The 12,233-nt window shown below is 44.7% G+C and overlaps 6 protein-coding genes across 7 annotated transcripts; 3 read left to right on the top strand and 3 right to left on the bottom strand.

The window, feature by feature from the left end:
* Positions 1 to 13: 13 nt before the first annotated feature.
* On the top strand, positions 14 to 2,955 carry LOC136193103 (anthrax toxin receptor 1-like). Its single transcript, XM_065981897.1, has 19 exons — positions 14 to 150; positions 222 to 493; positions 543 to 614; positions 663 to 744; positions 803 to 827; positions 878 to 951; positions 1,018 to 1,176; positions 1,231 to 1,291; positions 1,341 to 1,439; positions 1,495 to 1,564; positions 1,606 to 1,705; positions 1,757 to 1,849; positions 1,906 to 2,076; positions 2,126 to 2,185; positions 2,235 to 2,318; positions 2,377 to 2,418; positions 2,478 to 2,584; positions 2,642 to 2,668; positions 2,725 to 2,955. The coding sequence occupies exons 2-19, from the start codon at positions 252 to 254 to the stop codon at positions 2,822 to 2,824; spliced, it is 1,668 nt and encodes a 555-aa protein (XP_065837969.1). The 5' UTR covers positions 14 to 150; positions 222 to 251; the 3' UTR covers positions 2,825 to 2,955.
* Positions 2,952 to 4,584, bottom strand: LOC136193122 (uncharacterized). Its single transcript, XM_065981919.1, has 7 exons — positions 4,092 to 4,584; positions 3,665 to 4,041; positions 3,491 to 3,618; positions 3,401 to 3,440; positions 3,328 to 3,350; positions 3,231 to 3,275; positions 2,952 to 3,174 (listed from the first exon to the last, which is right to left on the bottom strand). The coding sequence occupies exons 1-7, from the start codon at positions 4,384 to 4,386 to the stop codon at positions 3,069 to 3,071; spliced, it is 1,014 nt and encodes a 337-aa protein (XP_065837991.1). The 5' UTR covers positions 4,387 to 4,584; the 3' UTR covers positions 2,952 to 3,068.
* Positions 4,448 to 5,620, top strand: LOC136193129 (exosome complex exonuclease RRP42-like). The gene is made up of 5 exons (XM_065981927.1): positions 4,448 to 4,615; positions 4,662 to 4,756; positions 4,811 to 4,979; positions 5,032 to 5,388; positions 5,440 to 5,620. Exons 1-5 carry the CDS (start codon positions 4,460 to 4,462, stop codon positions 5,530 to 5,532), a joined length of 870 nt encoding a protein of 289 aa, XP_065837999.1. The 5' UTR covers positions 4,448 to 4,459; the 3' UTR covers positions 5,533 to 5,620.
* Positions 5,508 to 7,701, bottom strand: LOC136193112 (uncharacterized). Its single transcript, XM_065981908.1, has 9 exons — positions 7,363 to 7,701; positions 7,037 to 7,297; positions 6,811 to 6,980; positions 6,678 to 6,757; positions 6,508 to 6,628; positions 6,342 to 6,460; positions 6,083 to 6,293; positions 5,794 to 6,036; positions 5,508 to 5,740 (listed from the first exon to the last, which is right to left on the bottom strand). The coding sequence occupies exons 1-9, from the start codon at positions 7,667 to 7,669 to the stop codon at positions 5,666 to 5,668; spliced, it is 1,587 nt and encodes a 528-aa protein (XP_065837980.1). The 5' UTR covers positions 7,670 to 7,701; the 3' UTR covers positions 5,508 to 5,665.
* A 1-nt stretch (position 7,702) lies between these two features.
* Positions 7,703 to 9,328, top strand: LOC136193119 (lysosomal acid lipase/cholesteryl ester hydrolase-like). Its single transcript, XM_065981917.1, has 8 exons — positions 7,703 to 7,819; positions 7,865 to 7,979; positions 8,032 to 8,233; positions 8,280 to 8,523; positions 8,573 to 8,731; positions 8,794 to 8,865; positions 8,920 to 8,991; positions 9,050 to 9,328. The coding sequence occupies exons 1-8, from the start codon at positions 7,748 to 7,750 to the stop codon at positions 9,287 to 9,289; spliced, it is 1,176 nt and encodes a 391-aa protein (XP_065837989.1). The 5' UTR covers positions 7,703 to 7,747; the 3' UTR covers positions 9,290 to 9,328.
* Positions 9,329 to 9,349: 21 nt separating this feature from the next.
* LOC136193098 (carnitine O-palmitoyltransferase 1, liver isoform-like) lies at positions 9,350 to 12,233 on the bottom strand (the record flags this gene model as incomplete). Of its 2 annotated transcripts, none has more annotated exon segments than XM_065981891.1 (18): positions 9,350 to 9,615; positions 9,673 to 9,765; positions 9,813 to 9,926; positions 9,985 to 10,058; positions 10,110 to 10,188; positions 10,240 to 10,374; positions 10,433 to 10,478; positions 10,528 to 10,561; positions 10,614 to 10,701; positions 10,752 to 10,839; positions 11,209 to 11,286; positions 11,401 to 11,426; positions 11,474 to 11,581; positions 11,643 to 11,690; positions 11,742 to 11,817; positions 11,866 to 11,955; positions 12,017 to 12,137; positions 12,201 to 12,233. In XM_065981891.1, coding segments are annotated over 18 exon segments (1,400 nt in total), but the record flags the coding sequence as incomplete, so codon positions are not given.

The following is a 12,233-nucleotide window of genomic DNA, read 5'->3' as shown; positions in this document are numbered from 1 at the left end:
CTTCCGCCAAGAAACGATGCCAGTCAAACACGCCTGTCTAAAACGCGTCGCTTTTATCGCAGCCTTCGCAACGCTAAGCGGACTCGTCGTCGTCGAGGCCGAAGAGATCAAGTGCAAAGGAGCGTTCGACCTTATCTTCGTTCTCGATCGGTATGCGCTGCCATTTCCAATTTGTCGTCGTTGCACGCTCGACGTTCGCGCGGGCGAAACACTGCACACAGAGTGCTCAGTCGCCGCCGAGAGCTAGATGCATGCGGCGACGTTGGCGGCGGCGGCGGCGTGCCTTTGTGACGCAGCGTGTCGAAACTCCCTCCCAAGGTTGGGAGTTGGGCCTGGGCCAACACACACTGAACAGGGTTTACTTGTTTTGCGCCTGCGTACTATTATTGGCGCGCGCTGTTCTTTTTTCGCCTCCTAGTTCCGGGTCTGTGATGGGTCACTTTCAAGAGGACTCAATTCCCTTTGTGCGTAACGTTATCAAGTCGTTTGTCAGGTACATTTTTAAAACTTTTCCGCTCGTGGTATCAGACTTTAACTTTTAGTCCGCTTTTGGGAGTCTCCTTCATTTCCTTTAACGATAAGGGATTCATCCACCTCGACATCACGGCGAATAGGTTGGAAATTTTTTTGGTATTGAGTGTCATTGTAGCTGCTAAGTGCAGGCAATCAATTGAAAGGGGTCTTGACGATCTTTCAAAAATCATCCCATCAGCAGGAACGGAAATGCATACGGGCCTGAAACTGGTATAAAATAAACGACGTCATCACAAACGTGTCGATTTCACGTTAATTAATACCATAGGCTCTTAACCAAATGAAGTCAAAAGGTTCAGAAAACCCACTTGAATATAATTAAATAAAACTTAATTGGATCTAGCTGACAACGTGGCAACAGTAGTTGTGACTCTTACAGACGGTAAAGACAATAAAATTGACAATGCTGTACAGACGGTAAGCCGGCTAGCTGACAGGATCCCACATATGACAATTCTCTCCCCCTCCCCCTCCCCCCTAAAGGCAAACGATATTCGGCAACTCGGTGGCTTTGTTTTCTCGGTTGGTATTGGCCAAGAAGTAAGAAAATCTGAGCAGTTGCCTCTCATTGCGGACAAACCAGAACAAGATCACGTCTTCTATGTTGACAATTTCAGCGATTTGCCTCGACTTGTTCAAAGCGTAACCACCTATAACTGCTAATTTCTATAGGCCACTCTCTCTCGCTTTCCGCAGATTGTAAATAGAACGTGCATTGAAATTTTGTCTGTCAATCCAAATACTGCTTGCACTGGAGGTACAGTAGAAACGTAGAAAATTCTCTTCTCTCAGCGCCTTCTCCTTAGAGCAAAAGACTGTGCAAATTCTTGGACACGGGTTTGAACGAGCTAATAATTTGAGCAACATAATTTGCAATTTTCGACTAAATGATACAACAGATCACCGTATTATTATTATTATCCCCCGCGTATATGATCTCGCATGATCTTTTCTTTCTAGTATCTCGTCCTCTATCAGTTCGAGATGATCGATTGCTGTGTCCTTCACCGCGGCTTCCACGAGAGGAGAAGTGCGTAAATAATTCTTTGCGTTACCTACTCATTCTTTTAGGGGTGTCACTATTCGAGTTTCAGTCAATGGAGGACTGTCTTACGTTGGTAGCAACGTCACTATGAACGTATTGACGTGCTCTAAAGTATCACTTACCCGGGTACATATGCAGACCTATGCCTATTTAATAAGTGAGTTTGAAATCATGTAGACGAATATTACTTGGATTGTTATCGTCGGAGTTCTGCCCGCTCTAATCCTTCTCCTATTATTTTTGCTTTGGTGTCTGTATCCACTTATGTGTGTAAGTTGGATTGGGGGAGAGTAGGGCTTCTGATATAGAGTCGTTCCGTTTTCTAGGTTGGAGGAGTGGAGAAAGCGCCTGCTGAAGAACCGGATTCAAAGACCCAATGGCCATCTGTAAATGCTTCGTATTATGGTGGTCGCGGTGCCGGAGGAATGCGAGAAATGCGAGTCGATTGGGGTGGGAAAGGATCAACGGAAGAAGGAAACAAATTGACTCCAGCAAAAGTGAGACATTGATTAATTAAGGCAATAATAGAATTTGATATGTTTTCAGGATGCGACGATCACTGAACCGCCACCGTTGCCGCCTGACGCGAAGCCAAGTGCAGCAAAGGTACGTTCCTATATCAAATTTGCCCCCCAACTACTTAGTATGAGACTAGGCTTGTTTGACGGGATGCTGGGCTAGCGTTGTCTCCGGTTATACCTGGATTGCCTCGTTTCGACCTGTCCGAAAATCTCGAGCGGTTTGTTGCTTTGTGCCTGAGAGTCACTATCCCCCCCCGGAATGTAATTTTTCTTTAGAGATACACCGTCTCGAGCCGCAGAGACTCTTCTGGCCCACGGGTGAGAAATAAAATAAAATAAATGCATATCCAAAAATTTATCTCTTTTGACTCACCTAGCGTCTTCTATCAAGTAGCAGCAGCGCGGGAAGTGAAAGGGGTTCTCGCAACAGTTCCGCTTACGCACCCCCGCCGCCGGCGAAGAGCCCACCGCCGCCTAGCCCAACGTAAGCCAATCCCTATTATCAGAACTACGCAGCTAAATCCTCTATTCTCCCCCCCAGTAAGCCTTGTCCACCAACAAGACCACCGTACGCATTTCCTCTCTACGCTAAGTGATGATTTTCTCTACGCGTTGTTGATCTAGCGTTCCTCAACGAGCCAACACAGCGAGAGGAGGAGGAGGAGGAGGGGCTCCAGCGCGGCCGCCAGCGCGGCCGCCGCCACCGCTAAAGGAATCATCCTAATTGTCGTCGTTCCATGAAATCCGCTGGCCGGACCATGACATTCGCTGCTCTTAGATTAGACTTGAATGTTGAGATGATTTGCTGTTGGTCCTTCTACGTGTTCTGTGGTGCAAAAGACTTGCTCATCCACACTGCTATCATCCCTCTATTCATATTCAGACCTAAACGCAATAATTTATCATAGGACATTATCAAATGAATGCTAATGGTCCACATGGGAATTAACACCAAACCGCCTGCAATTCTATTGATCCATGTCAATGTCAATTCTGCAGACGGGACAGACGCGATTTGTCTTTAGCCAGGGGTCAATGCACGCGATGTGGAACGTATGAAAACACGGCAAGCGCCTGATCGAAAAGGAATAAGAGATACAGGGATTAATTCTCGACAGAAAATCTCATACCTTATATCTTCCCCTTCCACAAAATCAGTCATGCACACAACGCACCTAAAAATAAATTCAAGAATGATCTTATTACATAACGACATGGGGAACTGACTGCTTGTTTTCCCCAGCTGAACTCTAGACCAACAACGCTCATATAAAATAGAAAACCTAAAAAATGATCTTACCGCAGAGAATTTTCCTACAGAGCTGTAACGATCAATCGTTCTAAAAAATGCCAAATATTTATCATCTCCATAGAGTAACGCCTTACTTACTCTTGATCAGTGCCACGTTGTATCTGTCCCAGCATCTCGTCAAGACGAAGCAATTCTTCAAAATCAAGCGGAGATGCCAATCCAAGGAGACTGCCCAGACGTAGACCCTGAGGCTGACGATCGCTCGACTAATAAAAAAAAATTACCGACCAAAATTAGAGCCATTTTTCATACCCTTCTTCTTCTTCGTGAAGGAGAAGAATCAATAGCATTTCTCTCTTCGTCAGGGATTATTACTGGTTGTTGGTGGCTATCATCTCGAGCTGCAGCACCAACAGATACGCTGTCGTCTTCTACCATTTCTCTTGGTCTTCTGTCAGGCCGATGCGCCGCTTGGAGTGCCGCTAGAAAGTTTCTAAAGGCAGCTGCTTCGGTTGCACCACCAAAATCCTCACTACTCCATCCCTCTTCGTGACGTAGCAAGTGTCGAAATATGCCATAAGTACGACGACGTTGCCTTCGTTCTCGTTCCTCGGCTTCTCGTCTGTCTGGAATAATTGAAATGCGTGGAAAGAGATCGGTATCTCTAAGCGAGAATTCTTCAGGGTCTCCTAAATGAAAAAAAATCGCACCTCCAAATCGTAGACTTGCAATATCGAACCGTTTAACTCTTGCTGCAATCTTCGAGCCATTTCTTCGTCTATTTCTTCTTGGCGAGAAATTCCGTCTTCTTCCTCTTGCAAACGTCGAGCTAACTCTTCGTCCTCTTTCATCTGCCTCGTCGTTGTCGCTTCCGCCTCCATCCTTTCTTCTTCTACTTCTTCTTCGTCATCGTTTCCGCGTTGAAGAACATGTAGGTGAGTGGGAGCCGAGCGAACGCGTTCATCAGCCCAGGCACCTTCGGCCCATTGAGAAGAGTCTTCGTTTGGAACGCCTCTCTTATGTTGGCTCTCCATCGAAAGCGGAGAGGGCCGAGGACCAGGCCAAGTGACTCCCTCGTGCTGCAGGGACCCGGATTGTATTGGGGATATGGAAAGTCGACTATCTTCTCACGAAGTCGATTATATTGTAGAGGGAATCGAGAATGACCTTCGCGAGGACGGTCGCTCGAACTGCGACTATCGACACGTGCAATTGCAAACGGGAGTTTTAGCCAATACGAATGGCTCTGCAAAACTCACATTGGTTAGTCTAAAGAAGATAGACTCTACTCTCTTACCTAATACTGTAGTCTGGAACGAGAATTCTCGTTGGAATCAAAGCCGAATTGACCGAACCGAATGCGTCAAATCCCGATCAAGGAATCATTAAATTTTTCGTCGATTGGTAACCTGAAAATTAATATGACGTCACCTCCTATCGCCACGGTCCCGTACTCAGCTCTGCCGTCGCGTCAACGGAATTCGAAGGACGAGCAGGCGGAGAAGATTTAGGAAATTCAATTAGTGACGTTCTCCACAAAGCCTACAATCATCCAAACGCTCTCAATCTTTCATCACTCTGTCTCATACCAAGCCAACAGTGCTGGGCACTAAACGTCGACGCTCTCGTATACTACTAGTGATAAATAAAATATTAAAATTATTTATTAATTCCTATAGGTATTAGCTCACGATGGAAATCTTCTCGATGCAATTTCATTGGCTGCTCGAGCTGCTTTATCTGACGTCAAATTACCGGCGGTTAGCGTGACCGAAGGCAGCGAAGGCGAACCTATAGAAATCGAGGTATCAGATGATCCAAATGATTGCAAGGAAATAGACGTGAGTGGCGTTCCCGTCACCGTAACGCTAAGCAAAGTAAAGACGTCTTACGTCGTTGATTGTACATCGAAAGAGGAGAAATGTAGCAACGCTTACTTGACTGTCTCCATTGACAAATCCGGGAGCATTTGCTCGTTGACGAAAGGCGGCGGAAGTGGAACACTTGGCGTCGACATGATCGCAGACATGATCGAGGTCCTCACCCCCAAAAAATAATAAATAAATAAATAATCATAATTATTTAAGGTTGCTAAAGTCGTCGGCTTGAAATTGCTCAATAATCTAGACGAAGCCCTAAAGAGAAAAAGCACAAGGAAAGGCCACCACGGATTCCTATAGAATTAGAGTAGAAACAAGAGAAAAGAGAAAAAGCCTACTAAACGTAGAATAAAGCATGCACAAAAAGAACTTGTACCTCAGCCACTGCATCACGCAGACACACATATCACACTCTCAAAAGGAGAAGAAGAATTCACGGACAACTGCTATAACTCAAAAGACCCGACTCTTGACATTCAGCATAGAGTTGTTCCAGCTCCAGTGCCAGCTAAGTAGAAGTACTAAGTAGAAGAATAGCACCCCCACCTATAGTATACATACCTTTTTTGTGTCGGGTCTATCCTTTCTCTTGGAGTTAATGCACTGTTTCGCCAATCTCGCGTATCTGACGAGGTTCTTTGTTGGCCATGACGTCGCCGGCGAGGCTGTAACGCGACTATCGAGCAGACTAATGAGCTCCGTTTCGTTGTTGTCATGGAGAACGGGCTCGACGTAGAGAACGAGTTCTTCGGGTTCGCGTCGAGCGTCGATCACTCGTTGACCCGTAATCATCTGCAACATGACCTAGAGAGAACAAATTAAAATATATTTCATTAATTAATATATTTACTATTCCAAATGCGTAAACGTCGACTTTTTCCGTGACGCTTCCTCGCACGTATTCGGGTGAAAAACAAGCTTCTTGGTCACGTGTAAGGCATCGTGACTTTGTTCCAAGACGAGTCCCCATCACCGAGTTTTCACTTCCGGCGACGAGAGGCTGAGCCAATCCGAAATCCCCGAGTTTTGCCGTGCAATCAGATCCAATAAAAATATTAGAACTTAAATAAAAAATGCTATTTATTTATTTAATTATTTTACGACTGTACCATTTGACGTTGCAGTGAACCAAAGGCGTTCTTTCCGTCGTGTGAATATAAAGTAAAGCTTTGCCTATATCGTGACTAATCTTGACTCGTTCTTTGGCACTCAAAGGACGATATTGATGCTAGATGAGAGAAGTCAGTGAGAGGAAACGTATAGTAGTGCCCTCACTCTTGTCAGATTGATGAGACGATCTTCAAGTGATCCTCCCTTCATCCATTCGTAAACCAAGCACAATTGAGGCGTGTCGAAAGAACAGCCCATCAAAATCACCAAATTCTGATGTCGATACCTAAATTATCATTCCAAAAAATAGAAATATTTAATCAATAAATTAATACTTTGACAAAGCTTGGACTTCCGAAAAGAACTTATCCTTTCCTCTATCGCCCAATTTCGGAAATAAAGAATCATTATCAGTCTAAAAAGAGAAATTAATTAAAATCTCGGACTCCTCCTTCTAGGCCTACATACAGCGAGTTTCTTGATGGCAACAGGACACATCTGATGTTTGAGAACGCCTTTATAAACGGTCCCAAATCGACCAGGCGATCCCACTCGACCGCACGTCATCTCAGGAACACTTTGATAAAGATTATCAGTGAAACCGTCCGTCGCATCAAAAAGAGACTGATAGGAAAACTCTAAAAAAAACCACGCGTAGATTATGAATGAATCCTTCTCATTATATCTTTTCTACCTGTTACGGTTCCCGTTGCCGGAAATCTTGGCGACGGCAATATTGGCGGATTAGACGTCGGTGGCGTCATGACTAGAGGCGATTTCGCTTCGCTGGGGGTCGCATCGTCCGACGATTGTTTCGGAGTCGTTGTTTTTGTCGTCAAATTTAATGACGAAGGAGGCGAAGGCGACGACGAATCGATGGGCGAATGCGATTCGAAACTCGGATAAATAAGAGTTCCTCCTCGGGGTTTGATCTGATCGACGAGCGACGAAGAAACTGAGGGAATGGGGGGGAGCGTGAGTTTTGCAGAGGCGCAAGTGTTATCGCAACTGTCTACGTACCGTAATGACGTATTTTCTCCATCGCGGTCCCCTGTCCGATTTCGGCGAGATATCGATAAAGAACGTCGACTGTGTAGTTGCGCGTGCCGAAGTCTTGGATGAGATGACGCGACGGGCTTCCGTGCGGACGAACGAGTTCGAGTTCGAATTGCTTGATGGCGATTTGATCGTAGATTCCAGTTCGCATCGCGAGCGCCATCCAGTTCTGCTCGCGTTGGCTCGTATCGAGCACGCCGCAGAGTGCGTCGAGTACGGAAGGCGAAAGATCGCGCACGAGCGTCGGCGGTGCCGACTCCATCGCCGCCATTCACATCGAAAGTGCTGAGTCCGCGAACGTGCGCGCGCACGCGTAGGGGTCGAAGGTGTTGCGCCTTAGGGTGAAGTTATGTTTGTTGCTCTGCTGCTCTTTTGCACTTCCGCGATAGGTGCAATCGATCCCGAAGCACATATGAGTCCCGTAAGTCCATTTAGTAGGGAAACGCGACTGCGTGTTCCGTCTTAGAGGCAAATCATTCAATACAACGGGTATCCGGAAGAAGAGCACTGGGTGACGACAACAGACGGTTTTATTCTCAATATGCAACGAATTCCATACGGACGCCAGCCTGATGCAGCCGGTATGAATTAAGATTTATGACGTCACGCTTCTTAATTAATTTGACGCGATAGAAACGTCGAAGCCCGTCTTTTTTCTTCAGCACGGACTGCTCGGTTCGAGCACGAATTTTCTCACCAATAGTCGAGATCAAAGTCTCGCTTTTCTTCTCGCTGATGCCGGCTTTGACGTCTGGTTGGGAAATGTCCGAGGCGACACCTATTCGACCAATCACACGTATCTGAAACCTCAAGACGCAGAATTCTGGGCTTGGAGGTCACTACACATTATTGATCCAATTCCAATTAATAAGTATTTCTAGTTGGGATGAAATGGTTCGATACGATTTACCTGCCATGATCGAATACGTGGTTAATCAAACTGGCCAATCGCAGATCTACTACGTCGGTCATTCTCAAGGCACGCTCATCGCTTTCACGGGCTTTTCGAACAATCTCCAATTGGCTGCTCGCATCAAGGCATTCTATGCTTTGGCACCTGTCGTCAAAGTTGGATACATCAAAGGACTTACTCATTACATCGCCTATCTTACTCCAGAAATTCGCGTAGAGACACTTCCTCTAGATGTAACGACACTAAAACACGCTTTTTTAGGACTTGTTCGATATATTTGGATACCACGACTTTCTACCGTCAACCGAATTTCTCAGACTCTTCGGCGAAACATTCTGCGACATTAAAAAGTACGGCGAAGAAGTCTGCGCCAACTGCCTATTCCTCGTCACAGGCTTCGACAAACCCCATCTAAACCTCGTACGTAACGTTACGTAGGCACAAGGAAATTGCATACAAAGTAAAGACCCTTGCTTTGGTAGTCTCGAGTGTCAATCTACACAAGCCACAACCCCGCCGGTACATCAGTACAAAATATGGTTCATTATGCGCAGGTATGATCATCTACGCTGGCTCACTGCATTCAAATGTGCCACCTATCTTTTTAGTGTCACCGGGCCAATTCCTATCAAATGTTTGACTATGGAAGCTCAGAAGAAAACGAAGCCCACTACGGCCAGGTATCTATCTTTGAACAGAACGCTTTAATTAACTACAACACTCTCGTTTTTTTTATAGGCCACGCCACCCATGTACGACTTGGCCAATCTTCGCGTACCTACTTACACGTACACGGGAACGAATGACTGGCTCGCTGATCCAACTGACGTCGAGTGGTTGCTGGGTCGACTGTCCTCACTCGGCGTTCTCAAGCGCCAAATAACAATTGAAGGCTACGAACATCTCGATTTTATCTGGGGAAATAACGTCGCCACCGACGTCTACATGAGCATAATTAATAACGCAAAAGAACGATAAATACAGTTGATCCTTTCTATTGATTATGTTTTAAAAGGACCAACTGTACTCGCATACGTATTCACTGTGTTGTGTCTTGATCAACGACGTCTACATAGATTAATAGGAATTCAAAACTAAAAACACGCTCATACATAAAAGATCAATGGGTGCGTGCGTGGTGAAACAACAGAGTAACAGTTGAGAGACAGAGAGAAAAGACCTTGCAATAAAAGATAATGTGTTCTTACGTCGCTTTGGGAAATATATCATCTTTTTCAGTCGTCAAACAGAGCCAGCATTTCGGCCATGCAGTCTCGAATTTGATCAGCAAATCTGTACGCATCCTAAATTTCGCAAAGTAGAGATCCACGCGATTTTTCAATTCGAAAACTAAAGCTCACCGTCACTTTGGAGTCGGTGAAGCTTGACACGTGAAAAAAGATGACGACATCTCCAGCAATGATGTACGATACACCGTAACCGTCATCAGCAACCTAAAGAAAATAAAAACCCCTTATCGATGTACAAGTATCCAACTTACAGGACCAAATCCTCCTCCAAAGGAAACCTGATCAGGAAACTTCTTCTCATTGAGTTTACCAGTCTGGCTATGAGGCGTTTGGCTTGTTGACAGTCTCCATGGCTCACTAAGAACCTGGACACCACGGAAAAGTAGCCACGTGGCAACAACAATTATAGATAAGAGATCTGACTTTCTGCAGAAAGGGAGATTCCACTTTGAATGCTTTTGAGACAATGTAAAGGCAAAACAAGTGCCTGTCCACACCTAAGAAGAACTGATGATGAACTGGCACATACTACAGACAGAGTACAGTACCTTCTCCAATCATACAATTCTTGGCCAAATTCTGATGATTTTCACAAGCGGCTCGCAGCAATTTTCGCTTCTCTTCTTTCTGCACAAACCAAGAATCGTAATACCGTCTCTTTCTTGTGCTTGATCTTACGCTTGAGGCTGAATCGCACATGGCTTTGACAAAGGCAGCTGATTGCATGGTGACAGGACGAACGGTCTCCGTTCTTCCTTCGCGAAATAGACGAGTCATCGACGCTTCATATGTCAAACACGAGTGACCCTGGTCCTAAAACAAAGAGAGGCGTACTCACGGGAGGAAAAAAGAAAAGAAAGATCTCACTCACTCGGAAGTAAGCAAGCTGAAGAGCCATTTGTATGAACCCGTCCGGACTATCAAAGATTTTTAAAAATTAAAAGAAAAGAATATATGATGACGTACCCAACTTTACAGCGGCTAGTTATCGCTTTCTTCCCTGAGTGAAGCAAGCAATAAGAAGACTACATGTATTGTAGAGTATACCGTACCGAATTCATTGTGAACCATGAGACGAAGATCGACATTGTTCGCTCTCCTTGTTGAATCGTCAGCCGCTTCTTCGATCGCTTCGACGAGCTAACACAACAATGAACGCGACGATGACGTCAGAAATTTTATGAATTTACCTCGTCATTCAAATCCCAATCGAGACGTTCAGGAAATTTCAACGGTCCACATTTGATTTCGCCAACACAATGACCATCGTCACGAAATCTGAAATAACAATATTGAGTTCCCCCCCCTATTCATCAAAGCTCGCATGGGCGCTCTCCATTTCGTTTGTTTCTTTTTAGCAAATAGCAAGTTTTATCTTAACAAATTCAACCAACCTGTCAGGTAGAAGTTCTTCCATAGACGCATGCTCAAGCATATAGGCTATGACAGGCGCATCACTCCTTTAGAAATCAGCAGCCACATTTAGCAAAACATTTTATAATATTAATTCATTAATTTTGATTAATGGAGAGACAGGGCCCAAGGTGGCATTTTCCGATACAACTTTCCCATCAAAGACACACAGTAGCAGACAGCCAACTGTGACATGCTGCAAGACCACTATCATCATCACAGGCAGCAGCTGACCTCAACCCATGGTTATGCTCATCAGCTTCCACGGAAAATCCCCATTGAAACATGCGAGATACAGTCGGAGCATCCGCCCTAAGACGGATCACGTGGGGGAAGGAAATAAATTATTAATTATATATATATGACGCTGGGGATTCCGGGGGAAGAAGAGAATTGATATAATTATCCTCCTAGACTTTTACATACCAGGAGTGTTCACACGTTAATCCAATCTACGTCAGAAATCATATGAATATCAAGTGTGTTTGTTTGCCCCTACCTTTCCGTTCTTGAAGATAATGGCGCAAAAGGACTTGTCAAACCATCGATTGTAGCCAGATCCGTGAAGAAGCGATCGCGCCATACGATCAATCTGCGTCGGATCATCCTTTAATTACACAATTATTATAATTAAAAATCAATAAAATATCGACTGATCATATCCTTGCCTCGGAGTAGAACATTTCGTCGTCGTCAAGAAACACGACAAAGGCAGCCTTAATTAATTAGGAAATTTTCTCAATCATTAGTCGGGCTTCTCTTCTTACTTTTTCAAGTGTATCCATCGCTTTCAAATTCTTTCCACTTTTGAAGTGTTCGTTGTACAGCCTTCCCCACTTATCTCTACACAACCAAACAATGATTTGAACCAATTAATCAATAATCTTCTACCTGTTCAAAGCAGTCAAAGCCGGAAGCTTCAATTCGCCGGGCTTCACAGGCCGACTCGGATCATCATCATCAAGAATACGTTGTATTTCACTATAAATTTAATATTATATTATTATTATTATTATTGGCCCACTCTCTTGAGGAAGCCTACTGTTCAATTTCACATGTTTCCAAAAGACGCCCGCGCGCAAAACACGACATAGTGTACCAACGCCCGTGACGATAAATAACAATGTGTTTCGACTGACTCGGATCAACATGGCGAATCACATCTGAAAAAAAAGATCACATGCTCTCAAGGGTCCCTTCCTTTTATTATTTATTTATTTATTTACCTTGTTCAATCCCCGGTATTCGAGTCGTTCCAA

This window comes from Oscarella lobularis, chromosome 11, assembly GCF_947507565.1.
Source record: "Oscarella lobularis chromosome 11, ooOscLobu1.1, whole genome shotgun sequence".
NCBI classification, from domain to species: domain Eukaryota; kingdom Metazoa; phylum Porifera; class Homoscleromorpha; order Homosclerophorida; family Oscarellidae; genus Oscarella; species Oscarella lobularis.
This window is presented reverse-complemented; position numbering and strand designations above follow the sequence as displayed.

What these genes read in the sequence shown, in the direction of transcription:
- LOC136193103 (XM_065981897.1), top strand. Translation starts at nt 252, where the DNA reads ATGCGGCGACGTTGGCGGCGGCGGCGGCGTGCCTTTGTGACGCAGCGT. An exon ending in CTCGACATCACGGCGAATAG is followed by an intron (nt 615 to 662) that starts GTTGGAAATTTT and finishes TGCTAAGTGCAG; the next exon opens with GCAATCAATTGAAAGGGGTC. An exon ending in ACAAATTGACTCCAGCAAAA is followed by an intron (nt 2,077 to 2,125) that starts GTGAGACATTGA and finishes ATATGTTTTCAG; the next exon opens with GATGCGACGATCACTGAACC.
- LOC136193122 (XM_065981919.1), bottom strand. Translation starts at nt 4,386, where the DNA reads ATGGAGAGCCAACATAAGAGAGGCGTTCCAAACGAAGACTCTTCTCAA. An exon ending in ATTGCAGCAAGAGTTAAACG is followed by an intron (nt 4,042 to 4,091) that starts GTTCGATATTGC and finishes TTTTTCATTTAG; the next exon opens with GAGACCCTGAAGAATTCTCG. An exon ending in CAACGTGGCACTGATCAAGA is followed by an intron (nt 3,441 to 3,490) that starts GTAAGTAAGGCG and finishes GGCATTTTTTAG; the next exon opens with AACGATTGATCGTTACAGCT.
- LOC136193129 (XM_065981927.1), top strand. Translation starts at nt 4,460, where the DNA reads ATGGAAAGTCGACTATCTTCTCACGAAGTCGATTATATTGTAGAGGGA. An exon ending in GCTCTGCAAAACTCACATTG is followed by an intron (nt 4,616 to 4,661) that starts GTTAGTCTAAAG and finishes CTAATACTGTAG; the next exon opens with TCTGGAACGAGAATTCTCGT. An exon ending in ATTAAATTTTTCGTCGATTG is followed by an intron (nt 4,757 to 4,810) that starts GTAACCTGAAAA and finishes TCCCGTACTCAG; the next exon opens with CTCTGCCGTCGCGTCAACGG.
- LOC136193112 (XM_065981908.1), bottom strand. Translation starts at nt 7,669, where the DNA reads ATGGCGGCGATGGAGTCGGCACCGCCGACGCTCGTGCGCGATCTTTCG. An exon ending in GGCAACGGGAACCGTAACAG is followed by an intron (nt 6,981 to 7,036) that starts GTAGAAAAGATA and finishes GGTTTTTTTTAG; the next exon opens with AGTTTTCCTATCAGTCTCTT. An exon ending in ACGTTTACGCATTTGGAATA is followed by an intron (nt 6,037 to 6,082) that starts GTAAATATATTA and finishes TGTTCTCTCTAG; the next exon opens with GTCATGTTGCAGATGATTAC.
- LOC136193119 (XM_065981917.1), top strand. Translation starts at nt 7,748, where the DNA reads ATGTTTGTTGCTCTGCTGCTCTTTTGCACTTCCGCGATAGGTGCAATC. An exon ending in GCAGAATTCTGGGCTTGGAG is followed by an intron (nt 8,234 to 8,279) that starts GTCACTACACAT and finishes AAGTATTTCTAG; the next exon opens with TTGGGATGAAATGGTTCGAT. An exon ending in ACGAAGCCCACTACGGCCAG is followed by an intron (nt 8,992 to 9,049) that starts GTATCTATCTTT and finishes TTTTTTTTATAG; the next exon opens with GCCACGCCACCCATGTACGA.